The following is a 16,111-nucleotide window of genomic DNA, read 5'->3' as shown; positions in this document are numbered from 1 at the left end:
TTTTTTTCCGACATATTTATACTATGACTTTTCATGGCTTTTTTTCGACATACTATACTATGACTTTTTATGACTTTTTTCGATTTAATATACTATGATTTTTTTTTCAACATACTATACTACTATACTATACTTCTCCGGGAACCATCACCTTATCGTGGTGGAGAGGTTTGTGTGTCCCTATGAACCTGAGGGCTGTGTTGTCTGGAGCTTTGTGCTCCTGGTAGGGTCTCCCAAGGCAAAGTGGTCTCAGGTGAGGGGCCAGACAAAGAATGGTTCAAAAATCCTATGAAAAATCGAGGAAGGGATGAAGTGACCCTGCCCGGAGGAAGCCCGGGGCCCCCGTCTGGAGCCAGGCCCAGATGGAGGGCTCGTCAGCGAGCGTCTGGTGGCCGGGTTTGCCACGGAGCCCGGTCGGGCACAGCCCGAAAAAGCTATGTGGCAGACATCCCTCCATCCCATGGGCCCACCACCTGTGGTAGGAACCGCTGGGGTCGGGTGCGCTGCCACATGGGTGGCAGTGAAGGTCAGGGGCCTCGACGGACCAGACCCGGGCAGCAGAGGCTGGCTCTGGGGGACGTGGAATGTCACCTCTCTTTGGGGGGAAGGAGCCGGAACTTGTGCGGGAGGTGGAGCGCTACCGGTTAGATCTGGTGGGGCTTACCTCTACGCACAGTCTTGGTTCTGGAACCATACTCCTGGATAGGGGTTGGACTCTTCTCCGGAGTTGCCCAGGGTGTGAGGTGCCGGGCGGGTGTGGGGATACTCACAAGCCCCCGGCTGAGCGCCGCTACGTTGGAGTTTAACCCGGTGGACGAGAGGGTCGCCTCCCTACGCCTGCGGGTTGTGGGGGGGGGAAAACTCTGACTGTTGTTTGTGCATATGCACCAAACAAGAGTTCAGAGTATTCGGCCTTCTTGGAGGCCTTGAGTGGAGTCCTGCATGGGGCTCCAGTCGGGGACTCCATATTTCTGCTGGGGTACTTCAACGCGCACGTGGGTAATGATGGAGACACATGGAGAGGCGTGATTGGGAGGAACGGCCTCCCTGATCTAAACCAGAGTGGTTATTTGTTGTTGGACTTCTGTGCTAGTCATGGATTGTCTATAACGAACACCATGTTCGAACATAGGGATGCTCATAAGTGTACTTGGTACCAGAGCACCCTAGGCCAAAGGTCAATGATCGATTTTATAATCGTTTCATCTGATCTGAGGCCATATGTTTTGGACACTCGGGTAAAGAGAGGGGCGGAGCTGTCAACCGATCACCATCTGGTGGTGAGTTGGGTCAGGGGGTGGGGGAAGACTCTGGACAGACCTGGTAAGCCCAAACGGGTAGTGCGGGTAAATTGGGAACGTCTGGAGGAGGCCCCTGTCCGACAGACTTTCAAATCACACCTCCGGCGGAGCTTTTCATGCATCCCTGTGGAGGCTGGGGGCATTGAACCCGAGTGGACAATGTTCAAAGTTTCCATTGCTGAAGCTGCGGTGAGGAGCTGTGGTCTTAGGGTCTTGGGTGCCTCAAGGGGCGGTAACCCACGAACACCGTGGTGGACACCGGTGGTCAGGGAAGCCGTCCGACTGAAGAAGGAGTCTTTCCGGGGATATGTTATCCCAGACGACTCCGGAGGCAGTTGCAAGGTACCGAAGGGCCCGAAGGGCTGCAGCCTCTGCCGTGAAAGAGGCAAAGCAGCGTGTGTGGGAGAAGTTCGGAGAAGACATGGAGAAGGACTTTCGGTCGGCACCAAGGTACTTCTGGAAAACCGTTCGCCACCTCAGGAGGGGGAAGCGGAGAACCATCCAAGCTGTGTACAGTAAGGATGGGACGCTGTTGACCTCAACTGAGGAGGTAATAGGGCGGTGGAAGGAGCACTTTGAGGAACTCCTAAATCCGACTAATACGCCCTCTATGGTAGAGGCAGAGCTGGAGGATGAGGGGGGGATTGGCATCAATTTCCCTGGTGGAGGTTGCTGAGGTAGTTAAACAACTCCACAGTGGCAAAGCCCCAGGAATTGATGAGATCCGTCCAGAAATGCTTAAAGCTCTGGGTGTGGAGGGGTTGTCTTGGTTGACACGCCTCTTCAACATTGCGTGGAAGTCTGGGGACGGTGCCTAAGGAGTGGCAGACCGGGGTGGTGGTTCCCCCTTTTTTAAAAAGGGGGACCAGAGGGTGTGTGCCAATTACAGGGGTATCACACTTCTCAGCCTCCCGGTAAAGTCTACTCCAAGGTGCTGGAAAGGAGGGTTCGGTCAATAGTCGAATCTCAGGTTGAAGAGGAACAATGCGGATTCCGTCCTGGTCGTGGAACAACGGACCAGATCTTTACTCTCGCAAGGATCCTGGAGGGAGCCTGGGAGTATGCCCAACCAGTATACATGTGTTTTGTGGATCTGGAGAAGGCGTATGACCGGGTGCCCCGGGAGATACTATGGGAGGTGCTGCGGGAGTACGGGGTGAGGGGGTCCCTTCTCAGGGCCATCCAATCTCTGTACGACCAAAGCGAGAGCTGTGTCCGGGTTCTTGGCAGTAAGTCGGACTCGTTTCAGGTGAGAGTTGGCGTACGCCAGGGCTGCGCTTTGTCACCAATCCTGTTTGTAGTATTTATGGACAGGATATCGAGGCGTAGTCGGGGTGGAGAGGGGTTGCAGTTCGGTGGGCTGGGGATCTCATCGCTGCTTTTTGCAGATGATGTGGTCCAGTTGAGGTGGTTCGGGCATCTGGTAAGGATGCCCCCTGGGCGCCTCCCTAGGGAGGTGTTCCAGGCACGTCCAGCTGGGAGGAGGCCTCGGGGGAGACCCAGGACTAGGTGGAGGGATTATATCTCTAACCTGGCCTGGGAACGCCTCGGGATCCCCCAGTCGGAGCTGGTTAATGTGGCTCGGGAAAGGGAAGTTTGGGGTCCCCTGCTGGAGCTGCTACCCCCGTGACCCGACCCCGGATAAGCGGATGAAGATGGATGGATGGATATACTATGACTTTTTTTCAACATACTATACTATGACTTTTTATGACTTTTTTTCAACATATTATACTTTGACTTTTTATGACTTTTTTCAATTTAATATACTATGATTGTTTTTCAACATACTATACTATGACTTTTTATGACTTTTTTTCCCGGCATACTATACTGTGACTTTTTATGACTTTTAAAGACTTTTTCGACATACTATACTATGACTTTTTTCAACATACTATACTATGACTTTTTATGACTTTTTTTCGACATACTATACTATGACTTTTTATGACTTTTTTTCAACATACTATACTCTGACTTTTTATGACTTTTTTTCAACATACTATACTATGACTTTTTATGACTTTTTTTCGACATACTATACTATGACTTTTTATGACTTTTTATGACTTTTTTTCAACATACTATACTATGACTTTTTATGACTTTTTTTCGACATATTTATACTATGACTTTTTATGGCTTTTTTTCGACATACTATACTATGACTTTTTATGACTTTTTTTGATTTAATATACTATGATTGTCTTTCAACATACTATACTATGACTTTTTATGACTTTTTTCGACATACTATACTATGACTTTTTATGACTTTTTTTCGACATACTATACTATGACTTTTTATGACTTTTTTTCAACATACTATACTATGACTTTTTATGACTTCTTTTCGACATACTATACTATGACTTTTTATGACTTTTTTTCAACATACTATACTATGACTTTTTATGACTTTTTTTCGACATACTATACTATGACTTTTTATGACTTTTTTTCAACATACTATACTATGACTTTTTATGACTTTTTTTCGACATACTTATACTATGACTTTTTATGGCTTTTTTTCGACATACTATACTATGACTTTTTATGACTTTTTTCGATTTAATATACTATGATTTTTTTTCAACATACTATACTATGACTTTTTTCAACATACTATACTATGACTTTTTATGACTTTTTTTCAACATACTATACTATGACTTTTTATGACTTTTTTTCGACATACTATACTATGACTTTTTATGACTTTTTTTCGACATACTTATACTATGACTTTTTATGACTTTTTTTCGACATACTTATACTATGACTTTTTATGACTTTTTTTCGACATACTTATACTATGACTTTTCATGGCTTTTTTTTCAACATACTATACTATGACTTTCTATTACTTTTTTTCGACATACTATACTATGACTTTTTTTCAACATGCTATACTATGACTGTTTATGACTTTTTTTCAACATACTATACTATGACTTTTTATGACTTTTTTTCAACATACTATACTATGACTTTTTATGACTTTTTTTCGACATACTTATACTATGACTTTTTATGACTTTTTTTCAACATACTATACTATGACTTTTTATGACTTTTTTTCGACATACTTATACTATGACTTTTTTCAACATACTATACTATGACTTTTTTCAACATACTATACTATGACTTTTTATGACTTTTTTTCAACATACTATACTATGACTTTTTTTCAACATACTATACTATGACTGTTTATGACTTTTTTTTCGACATACTATACTATGACTTTTTATGACTTTTTTTCAACATACTATACTATGACTTTTTATGACTTTTTTTCAACATACTTATACTATGACTTTTTATGACTTTTTTTCAACATACTATACTATGACTTTTTATGACTTTTTTTCGACATACTATACTATGACTTTTTATGACTTTTTTTCGATTTACTATACTATGATTTTTGATTTTTTTCAACATACTATACTATGACTTTTTTACTTTTTTCAACATACTATACTATGACTTTTTATGACTTTTTTTTCGACATACTATACTATGACTTTTTTATGACTTTTTTTCGACATACTATACTATGACTTTTTTTTCGACATACTATACTATGACTTTTTATGACTTTTTTTCAACATATTATACTTTGACTTTTTATGACTTTTTTTGATTTAATATACTATGATTGTCTTTTCAACATACTATACTATGACTTTTTATGACTTTTTCCCGGCATACACTGTGACTTTTTTGAAAAAGGAACTTTACATTAATGACATTTTTCAACTTAATATACTATGATTTTTTTTCAACATACTATACTATGACTTTTTATGACTTTTTTTCAACATGCTATACTATGACTTTTTATGACTTTTTTTCAACATACTATACTATGACTTTTTATGACTTTTTTCAACATACTATACTATGACTTTTTATGACTTTTTTCAACATGCTATACTATGACTTTTTTTCAACATACTATACTATGACTTTTATTAAGATATACCATATTATGCCTTTTTTGACATACAATACTTTTACAACTTTTTTTGACATACTATACTATGACTTTTTTACGACATACTATATTATGACATTTTATGACTTTTTCGACATACTATAATATAACTCTTTTTATGAAATACTATGCTATGACTTTTTTTTTTTTTTACTTTTTTCGACATACTATACTATGACTTTTTTTGATAACTATACTATGACTTTTTTTTTAAGAGAAACTTCTGAAGAGGATCCTGGGCTTGATCTGCCAAGCCCAGAGTCATGAGGCAACAACTCTACCCCTGAGCCACAAATCTTCTGTGCTACTGGTTAGACATACTATACTATGACTTTTTATGATTTTTTTTCGACATACTATACTAAGACTACTTAAGAAATACTATGTTATGACATATTACACTATGACGTTTTTCGACATATTATACCATGACTTTTTTTTTTTAAATGAACCTTCATGGGAGGAGCCTGGGACTGAACTCCACCTCTGAGGTACCAGCCTTTTGTTATTTGACGTTTTTTGAAATACATACCATGCATTTTTGTTAAATGTTTTCGACATACTATACCATGACTTTTTTGAAAATTAAACTTCACAGGAAGAGCCTAAAATTGATCTGCCATCGTTATGTATATGACGTAATAACTCTACCTCCAAGCCACCAGCCTTTTGTTTTCTTACTATATTCTGACTTTTTTATAACATATTATACTGTGACTTTTTATGACTTTTTTCGACATACTATACTATGATTTTATATGACTTTTTCGACATACTATAATATGACTTTTTATGACTTTTTTCGACAAACTATACTATAAGTTTTTACAACTTTTTTCGATATTATGACTTTTTAACGACATACTATACTATGACTTTTTTACGACATACTATGCTATGACATATTATGACTTTTTTTGACATACTATACTATGACTTTATATGACTTTTTACGACATACTATGCTATGACTTTTCATGACTGTTTTCGACATACTATATTATGACTTTTTATTACTTTTTCGACATACTATACCATGACTCTTTTTACGAAATGCTATGCTATGACTTTTTTTTACATTCAATACTATGACTCTTTTTTCGACATACCATACTATGACTTTTTATCGATAACTATACTATGAGTTTTTTTAAAAGAAACTTTTGAAGAGGATCGATCTGCCAATCTAGCATTCATGAGCCAACTCTACCTCTGAGCCACCACTTTTTCATTTTACTGGATAGACATACTCTCCTATGACTTTTTAAGATTCTTTCTTCGACATAGTATACTATGATGTTTTATGATTTTTTTCAACATACTATACTATGACTTTTTTTGACTTACAATACTATGACTTTTTTTTACGCCATACTATACTATGACGTGTTATTACTTTTTTCGACATACTATACTATGACTCTTTTTACGAAATGCTATGCTATGACTTTTTTTTTACATACAATACATGACTCTTTTTTTCGACATAACATACTATGACTTTTTATCGATAACTATACTATGAGTTTAACTTCTTAAGAGGATCGATCTGCCAATCTAGCATTCATAAGCCAACTACTCTACCTCTGAGACACCAATTTTTGATTTTACTGGATAGACATACTCTCCTATGACTTTTTAAGATTCTTTCTTCGACATAGTATACTATGATGTTTTATGATTTTTTTCAACATACTATACGAAATACTATGTTATGACTTTTTGCAACATACTATACTATGACTTTTTTTGACTTACAATACTATGACTTTTTTTTACGCCATACTATACTATGACGTGTTATTACTTTTTTCGACATACTATACTATGACTCTTTTTACGAAATGCTATGCTATGATTTTTTTTTTTACATACAATACTATGACTCTTTTTTCGACATACCATACTATGACTTGTTATTGATAACTATACTATGAGTTTTTTTTAAAGTAACTTCTTGAGAGGATCGATCTGCCAATCTTGCACTCATGAGCCAACAACTCTACCTCTGAGCCACCACTTTCTTATTTTACTGGATAGACATACTCTCCTATGACTTTTTAAGATTCTTTTTTCAACATACTATACTATGATGTTTTATGATTTTTTTCAACATACTATATTATGACTATTTACGAAATATTATGCTATGACTTTTTATGACTTTTTGCGACATACTATACTATGACTTTTTTCGACATACTATACTATGACTTTATATGACTTTTTTCAACATACTATGTTATGACTTTATATGACTTTTTTTCGATAAACTATACGATGACTTTTTACAACTATTTTTGATATGACTTTTTTACGACATACTATACTATGACTTTTTTCGACATACTATACTATGACTTTTTTACGACATACTATACTATGACTTTTTTCGACATACTATACTATGACTTTTTTTACGACATACTATGCTATGACTTTTTTTCGACATACTATATTATGACTTTTTATTACTATGAGTTTTTTTTAAAAGAAACTTCTGAAGAGGATCGATCTGCCAATCTAGCATTCATGAGCCAACAACTCTACCTCTGAGCCACCAATTTCTTATTTTACTGGACAGACATACTCTCCGATGACTTTTTAAGATTCTTTTTTCGACATACTATACTATGACTTTATATGACTTTTTTCAACATACTATACTATGACTATTTACGAAATACTATGCTATGACTTTTTTCGATTTACTATACTGTGACCTTTTTTCGACATACAATACTATGACTTTTCATGGGTTTTTTCGACATACTATGCCAGGGGTGTCAAACATACGGCCCATGGGCCAGAACCAGCCCGCCAAAGCATCCAATCAGGCCCCCTGGATGTTATTTTAAAGTGTGAAAATTTCAGAGAAGTAACTAATTCCAATTCCAAATTTACCACTTAAATCTCAGAGAATATCCAAGTTCTTTTTTTTTGTAAATTTACAGCTTTAATCTTAGAAATTAGTTTAGTTAGTTTTTTCTCTGAATAATACCCGTCTCTCCCGGCTCCGTAACATTATTTTTTTTCTTACAATGGCCTTAGAACGCTGTCGTAGCAGAAGCAACTTGTGTTTGCCAAAATCAAGCTGACAAGAAACTCTGTGGCAGATAAAGTTTCTGATCTTTCTGCAGTGGTTTACTGGTCTGGCCCTTTTTTTAAAGAAACTTCACTGGAGGAGTTTATGTCTTTTTTATGACATACTATGCTATGACTTTTTATGACTTTTTTCAACATGACTTTTTTGATATGGTATATTATTAATTTTTTTCCCACATACTATAATAGAAACTTTTTATGACTTTTTCCGACATACTATACTATGACTTTTTATGAATTTCTTTTCGATATACTATACTATGCCTTTTTTTTAAAAAACCTTTTTTACATACTATACTATGACTTTTCAAAGGAAGAGCTTATGCATATGAGGCAATAACTCTACCTCTGAGGCACCAGCCTTTTGTTGTTTGACATTTTTGAAATACATACTATGCCTTTTTTTAAACATTATCGACATACTATACAATGACTTTTTGAAAATTAAACTTCACGGGAAGGGCCTGGGATTGATCTGCCATCGTTATGTATATGACGTAATAATTCTACTGACTAAGTGACTTTGAGTCCTTGAAAAGCACTATACAAATTAAATTTATTATTATTATTATTATTATTATTATTATTATTATTATTATTATTATTATTATTACTATTACCTCCGAGCCACCAGCCTTTTGTTTTCTTATCATACTATGACTTTTTTTTACAAAATACTATACCATGACTTTTTTTTTTGACATACTATACTATGACTTTTTATGACTTTTGTCAACATACTATACATTGACGTTTTCCAACATACGCACTTTTGTACGACATTTTTTATGGCATGTTATTTTGATTTTTGTATGACAAACTAAACTAGCTGAAAGTTTAGAAAGGTGGTCACCTTTTCTGGAGGCAGAGATACTTTACAGTTACAAAAGTTTCACAGAAAGTGCTCAGACCTGCAATGTCTCCACTGTTTATAATAGTGTTCTGCAGATAAGAATAGAAATAAAGTGTCAAGGTCTGGGAATATGCCTGACAAGATCATAGGGAAAACACAGAGGCAGCTGTGCGAGAGCCAGTATTTGCGCTGTAACAGGCAGAAAACCATGAAGCACATTCAACTCGCAAGGTTTAATCTGAAAGGGACTACAGGACTGGGGGACAAAACATTTTTATTGTTATGATGTTTATCTGTTTTTAATGCTACCTGCGATTTCTCAAATGTTACCTGTCCCGTTTTTAATTGTTGTATATGAAGTTTAAAAAAAAAATCTATTATATAGGTCTGAGAAAGTTCCCTCTATCATATCACCTGTACATGCCATGTCTCTGACTTCAAGTGTTGTGGGATTCATAACTACAAAAGTAATCCTCTAATTAAGTGCAACCCTGTAGATAGCAACAGAAACAAAAACTAGGTAGGAGGATGTGCATTTATTTGACAAATTTACCATTAAATAAATATGTATGCATGATGTTTGTATGATCCTTGGTGATCCATTGCCACAGGAATTGCATGTCTGTTTTAAAGTTTTTTTTTAATTATACCAACTAAACACATTAAAGCTTTCAAATGACACATGATTTGTTTTTGAAACAATTTTTTCATTATTACTTTTATTATTGATAGACAATTGTTTAACAGAGGTACAGGTATTGGTATTGCAACAGATTGTAATACTGTGGAGCAGCAGTGAGAGCACTTTGGTAAACCACATGTGCCCTTGTGCTGGAGAGAGTGGATTTCAACAGCACAACAAATTCATACTGATCTGGTCAATATGGCAGCACATAACTGTATATGTGTGATGATGAGAATACATACAGAAAATGACAGACAAATGTGACGATTGCAAGGAGAAAAACAAAAACCGAAATCGCATTGCACTTCTCTCACTCTTCTGGCTTCTCCTCTCAGCTATCTCACATCAGTTACTGGAAATCCCTTGCCAGTGGCTTTTGCAAAGGAAGTGACATCATTCCCAGTGTCTAACAAGAAGCAAAGATGTAGGTATCCTCTTCTTCTATTTGTCTGTGTATATCTATCCAGGCGGTACAATGTCAGTTTGAATTTTTTTTCCAACTTATCTGTATTGTTTCATTTCAACCTGATGATCTCCTCTAGGTTATTTTTTTCTGTGCTGACTGACATATACACATGTATGACAGTTTTTTTTTTTTTTACAGTTTCCAAAGACTTAGCTACTAGTAAAGAAATATACTGTATTGTGAACTATCAAAATAAATGAAATTATGTTATTTACATAACATATAAACAATACTTCATCACAAACTGTTTTGTTTTATAAGAATAGGCTACTGTATGTCTGGCATGCTTTCATCTGAATAAATGAAGCCATGAATGAGGTTGTACAGAGCTAAAATATATCCTCTTCTCTCCTTTTAACTGTTCTGCTTTCCAAGAGTGCTGCTGGTTCTCCGACATCCATACTGTCTTTCTTGACTGCACCTAGACTGCAGTACTTGCTGTACTAGCAAATAGGCAGCCCTCATAAATGGTTAATTGTATACATTTACAACCTAAAACACATCTCCAAACCCATACAACTGGTACACCTAGGCTAAAACAATTATACCTTTCTTTACTGCTGGGATATGTGGATGAAATAAGCCTTCATTGTTGGGGGAAATGTAAACAAGGCTTCATATGTGAATATGAGCATCACAAAATATCAAAATTAATATATCAATTCAGAATGATTGTGAAAATGTGCGCATTGAGGAAAAAATGTTGAGTTTGCTACACAAGCACCTGAATGCTGCTGAATTTTGTGTATCAATATGTCATGAACGAAGCAGTTGACAAAATTACAAGCAGGGATCAAATGCACCATTGTTGTCTTAATAGCAGTCTGTGTAAATTGTAAACTGCAATACTGCAATCCAACATTATAGGAAGGCAACGCCAATACTGTGTGGAGCACAGAATTATACTGTAGCACAAGTGCTGTCTTTGATGATCTATCTTCTTATGAACACTGTATTTAACACATTTGTAAGAAAAACTCCTTTCTCTACACACTGTAGCTCTGATCTTTCCACATTAGTCTCCGGTAGCCTAACATTTCTGAGCTCTACTTCTACACACTTTTCAATTATTTTCTTTACACCAAGCTCTTAGGACAAATCAACAAAAACATATCCTTTATGAGAAAGGGAAACACATATAAAAAAATGCAGTGAATAAGGAATGATTAAATAAGGTTCAATAAAACATGAACATTGGTCCATATTCTCATATTGCCTTGTAGAGCTGCTCCACCATAAGGAAGTTTCCATGTTGAGCCTGGATCATCACTGAAGGGTAAACAATACTGTCTCCCTTTCTCGCTCCTTGAGCTTGGCAACATGTGCTCATATGAGAGAACGTTAAAAATAAATAAATAAAAAGTAATTCGCCCCATTACGCCTTTTCCCTCGTGCTCTCTGTTTCTTGTTGCCTCTATAGTCTTTCTCCCAACCTCTCTACCCTCTTTTCCTCTATCCACCCTTTGATCTATCTCTCCTCCAGGTTTGGAAAGATGGATTCAGGGGAGCTAAAAGTTATCTCTGATTTCTCTTTTTTTTTTTTATCCTCCACAGCTTTCCCCGGGTTCACCCCCAGCCTTAGATAGAAGACTGTGGGGAAGCTGACGTCTCCTCTTCCTCCTCCTCCATATAGAGGGAGGAGCTGGATGAGGATTTTCCCCACTCGCTTCTTCCTCCTCCTCCACTCCGCCTCCTCTCTAGAAGGGCGAGTTGGGGGAGTGGATGATACTGGCTGAGCTGATGGAGATGTCATCAGAGTCAGATGGGAGGCTGGGGTTCGGGGAAGGATCAGAGCAAGTGTCAGGGGTCAGAGAGGGAGGGGCCATGGGCAGGCCAGGGAGGCAACTGGGAGGCTCCGCCCATAGTGTTTTCGTTGTTGATGTTGTTACTGTTGTCATTGTCAGCATCATCTGCAAAGGCAGTGGCTTCACATTCGGGTGGCGTCCTCGTCTGAGAACCTGCCCCTCCTTATCAAGAGGGGTGGCCTGAATGAGGATGGAACAGGAGAATATTATGATTAGATCCTCTGATGCAGGGATTCAGTAGCCAGTAATCCAGTATGGAGGATCAGGAGAGCCTTGCACATGTGCATTAAGTTATTAATTGATATTTATTGGACAGTCAGACGAGGGATTAAATTGTAAATTTATAAACGGATCTATAAACTATACCTAAATTAAACTGTCAATTAAAGTGTATTTATCAATACCTAAATGAAAGATTTTGATGCAACATCACAGTTTAAATTATTATGAATCAACATTTGCAGCTGGATTAATACACTAAATTGTTATTGTTTTGTTGTGAATTCATCCTTCAAAGTCTGTTATTAATTCCTCTTGTCAGTGTCCACATTTCTGTAAATATCAACCAGTTAAATTATAACTGTAAACCTTTATAACCATGAACCTCTTGGTCCTCCATGAATCAATGGTGGATAAAGTCACACAACAGGAATTCGGCAATGGGAGCTGAATAGCAAGCTCAGGTATTCGTACAGGCAGCCAGGTAGGGAATATGACATCAATCCTACATCACTTGATTGTGACAAGCCTACAAAGGAGCAGGGTTATTTCTTTGGAAGGCAGCATTCACAAAGAAATATTGTAATCAGAAAGTGACTGTTACTCAGTGAATACCTCAGCAACACTTTGTTGTCAAATGAGTCATATGAGTACATGTTCAACAGAAATAGGAGAAACATGCACAAGGGTAATTTTAAGGGTAACTTTCACTTCCTTATTTACACACATTTCGAAATCCAGGAGACATTGATATACCGTGACACAACATAGAGGACAAGGCTTTAGCAAAAGATAGACGTCAAGGATGCATGTGCTGCATGAAATATGTGTTTACAGAGGGTGAGGGATGAAAGGGAAGAAGACCACAGAGCAGGAACGACAACGACAACAAAGCAGCACAGCAGCAGCCAGTCAGCAGGGCTGCACGCAGGGAGGAGGGAGGCAGCAATTTCAGAGACACTATTTTGCTTTGTTTTTATTTCTTGCTGGTTGTGTCTCTATGGATACCTGGCGTACCTTATCCAGTACATGGCCGGGTGCTGGTAGAAATCCAACGACCCAGATCTCTGCATAGAAAAACTGTCGTCCAACTGAATACAAAAAGAAACCAGCACAATTAATCTAAACACCAGTTCACTTAAAAAACAGAAAAAATTTCACTCAGAAAGTCGTGTCTGTCTTATAAGGCAGAATAAATCAACTTAGTTTTTTTTTGTAGACCTCCGTATAAACCAATTCAACTACAACTTTATATAAACCTTACAATCTCTCAGACCAGTTGGTTTATGGGTGGTCGTGTTTGTGGTGGTGACTTACAGAAATGACTGACACTCCTGCAGTGGTGTCATTGACCTTCGGACTGGTGTTGAAGTGCTTCTTTATCTTCCCTGCTACTGACAACTGATGATCATTCTCACATAGACCCTCATCCTGTATCGAGCAAAGGGGAGAGGAGACGAAGAAAATTCAGCGCGTATGTGAAAATATAACGACTCAATAGATGTGATCCTCAAGATCTGTGAGCTCACTTAACTCTGTACTTACAGTGACCCAAGGGTGTTCTAGCACCTGGAGGGCAGTGTATCTCTGATCCACTTCCACTTCCAGCATGGATCGAATCAGCTCCTTCAGCAGCAAACAAACATTGGTGAGTCAAGTCAATTTCCTCCAACGGGGGGATTTGTTCACAACACAGGCAAACAGATCATATCGGTCTTACTAATTTAGATATTCACCTTAGCAGTCTCTGACACGTTGTCCCAGTATGGTAGAGGAAATTCTAGCTGTCCCATTAGTATTTGATCAAAAAGCACTTCCTGATCGTCACTGCTCCTGCAAACAATAGAATATTGCTCTGATTAACATTGTTCACAGCGGTAAAGATGCCATTCAGGGAACTCATCCACAACTCTGTGTGTGACATTATTCCGAGAGTGACTTTTAAAGCAGTAAAAGTGTTCTTACCCTCTAAAGGGTGGGAAACCACACAGCAGGATGTAGGTGATGACTCCAGCTGCCCAGATGTCCACCTTAAGGCCATACCTACACAAAGACAAAGATATATAATGACTTCAAGGCAAAGATAAAGAAAAAGAAGGGAACATGCAGAGCAGCATTTGTCTTTTTAAGACAAAATTTATTTGCAAGAGTACGAAATATTTGTAATCTGTAACCTGCCGCCTAACTGCAGTAAGACATGACTCATCACACATTGAGTGTGGCCTGTGTGTCATTCCTCTGATTTGTCCCTGAAACCTCAACTCTGCTACTGATGCTCTTACCCTGTTTCTGCGATGATTTCAGGTGCTACATATGTTGGGGTCCCGCAGACAGTGTAGAGAGGTCCGTCCACCACAGTCGCCAAACCAAAGTCTCCCAGTTTCAGGCTTTTGCTGCCGTCTGCATGCTCATACACCTAGGCACATAGTTTTAAGTTTATGGTTTTTGTTTGTACAAAAATGTTACTATCCGGGTTAAATCCGTGGGGAGCATTGGGGGTTAGCGGTGTGCATTGCTGTCTGCTACAGTGTCCTTTTGTTTATCGGTGTTTTAAGCCCCCAACGTCTCCTTCCAGGCAGTGCTACCTGGAAGGCACTAGGATTAGGCAATGGTTATGGTTAGTGTTAGGGTTAAGGTTAGGGTCAGGTGCCTTGAAATCAACGGTTGCAGCGCAGCCTTGAAGTCGATTAGGCAATGGTTATAGTTGGGGTTAGGGTTAGGTGCCTTGAAGTCAACAGTCGCAGCGCTGCCTGGAAGAAGACGTTGGGGGCTTAAAACACCATTGAGCTGTCCTTTTTGATAGCACCACTGGGGGGCACCAAGGTCTGACATTTTCAAATCTACACATAGGGCTTTAAACAAGTACTTCCAGTGACTTGCAATTAACACTCGCACTGGCGAAGAAATAGTTCAATGTACTGTACATGTTTGTGCATGTAAGAGAGAGGTGGCCTTATAAAATAGTATAACTGCAAACAATCTATGACCTTAAAGCTGCTATAAAACATATACAATACATTTTAATATTCAGACATTTCAGCATCTTTCAACTCATTGTTTAAGGTGTATGGCCCACATCTTCTTCCACAAGTCGGACCCGACCATCACATGTAAGGAGTGACTCTGGGTGGTGGATGGGGCAAAGGAGGGGATTAAGAACAGCGGTTGAAGGAAGAGGATGAGAAGACAACGAGAATGTCAACATAAGGGAGAAGGAGGGAGGGAAGACCCATACAAAGCAGGCTGGAGAAGGAGTGTGCGGGAGGTGTGAGGGCAGCAGGGATGACTCATCTCTCTTCTCTGTGAGAGTCCAGAGTGAGTGATATTACTTCACTGTTCATTCAGAAAGGAGGGAGGCTAATGCTGCAGTGAGTTATATGACCATGTACACACAGTAAAGACACATGCAGACCCACTCTGTGTGAACTCACCAACAGGTTTTCTGGTTTGATGTCTCTGTGCACAATGTTCAGGCTGTGGAGGTATTTGATGGCGTTGGCCAGATTGTAGAGCATGCCGCTAGCATCTCTCTCTGTGTACCTGTTGGCGGAGGTGATGGCATCAAACAGATCTCCCCCCTGCGGAAAAATCATGATGGGCAGACGGGTTGTCAATATTAGGAACAATGTCACAGGGGTTTGTTTGGCATTTTCACACACAGAACC

At 38.5% G+C, this 16,111-nt stretch overlaps 1 protein-coding gene across 4 annotated transcripts in view; it reads right to left on the bottom strand.

Moving 5' to 3' along the window:
* Nucleotides 1–12,037: 12,037 nt before the first annotated feature.
* dclk1a (doublecortin-like kinase 1a) overlaps nucleotides 12,038–16,111 on the bottom strand; it is a 42,513-nt gene continuing 38,439 nt past the window's right edge. For 2 of the 4 annotated variants that reach the window (XM_078265814.1, XM_078265816.1), the window contains 8 exons: nucleotides 15,878–16,024; nucleotides 14,729–14,862; nucleotides 14,412–14,489; nucleotides 14,183–14,279; nucleotides 13,992–14,072; nucleotides 13,764–13,877; nucleotides 13,464–13,537; nucleotides 12,266–12,407 (listed from right to left, as the gene is read on the bottom strand). In XM_078265814.1, coding sequence (XP_078121940.1) covers nucleotides 12,350–12,407; nucleotides 13,464–13,537; nucleotides 13,764–13,877; nucleotides 13,992–14,072; nucleotides 14,183–14,279; nucleotides 14,412–14,489; nucleotides 14,729–14,862; nucleotides 15,878–16,024 — 783 coding nt within the window. In that variant the 3' untranslated portion in view covers nucleotides 12,266–12,349. Of the gene's footprint in view, nucleotides 12,408–13,463; nucleotides 13,538–13,763; nucleotides 13,878–13,991; nucleotides 14,073–14,182; nucleotides 14,280–14,411; nucleotides 14,490–14,728; nucleotides 14,863–15,877; nucleotides 16,025–16,111 lie in introns of all 4 variants that reach the window. The other 2 variants (XM_078265815.1, XM_078265812.1) reach the window with 1 other exon arrangement.

The sequence above is a fragment of the Sander vitreus genome, chromosome 13 (assembly GCF_031162955.1).
Source record: "Sander vitreus isolate 19-12246 chromosome 13, sanVit1, whole genome shotgun sequence".
Lineage (NCBI taxonomy): Eukaryota > Metazoa > Chordata > Actinopteri > Perciformes > Percidae > Sander > Sander vitreus.
The sequence above is the reverse complement of the archived record's forward strand: the minus strand, read 5'-3'. Positions and strand labels throughout refer to the sequence as shown.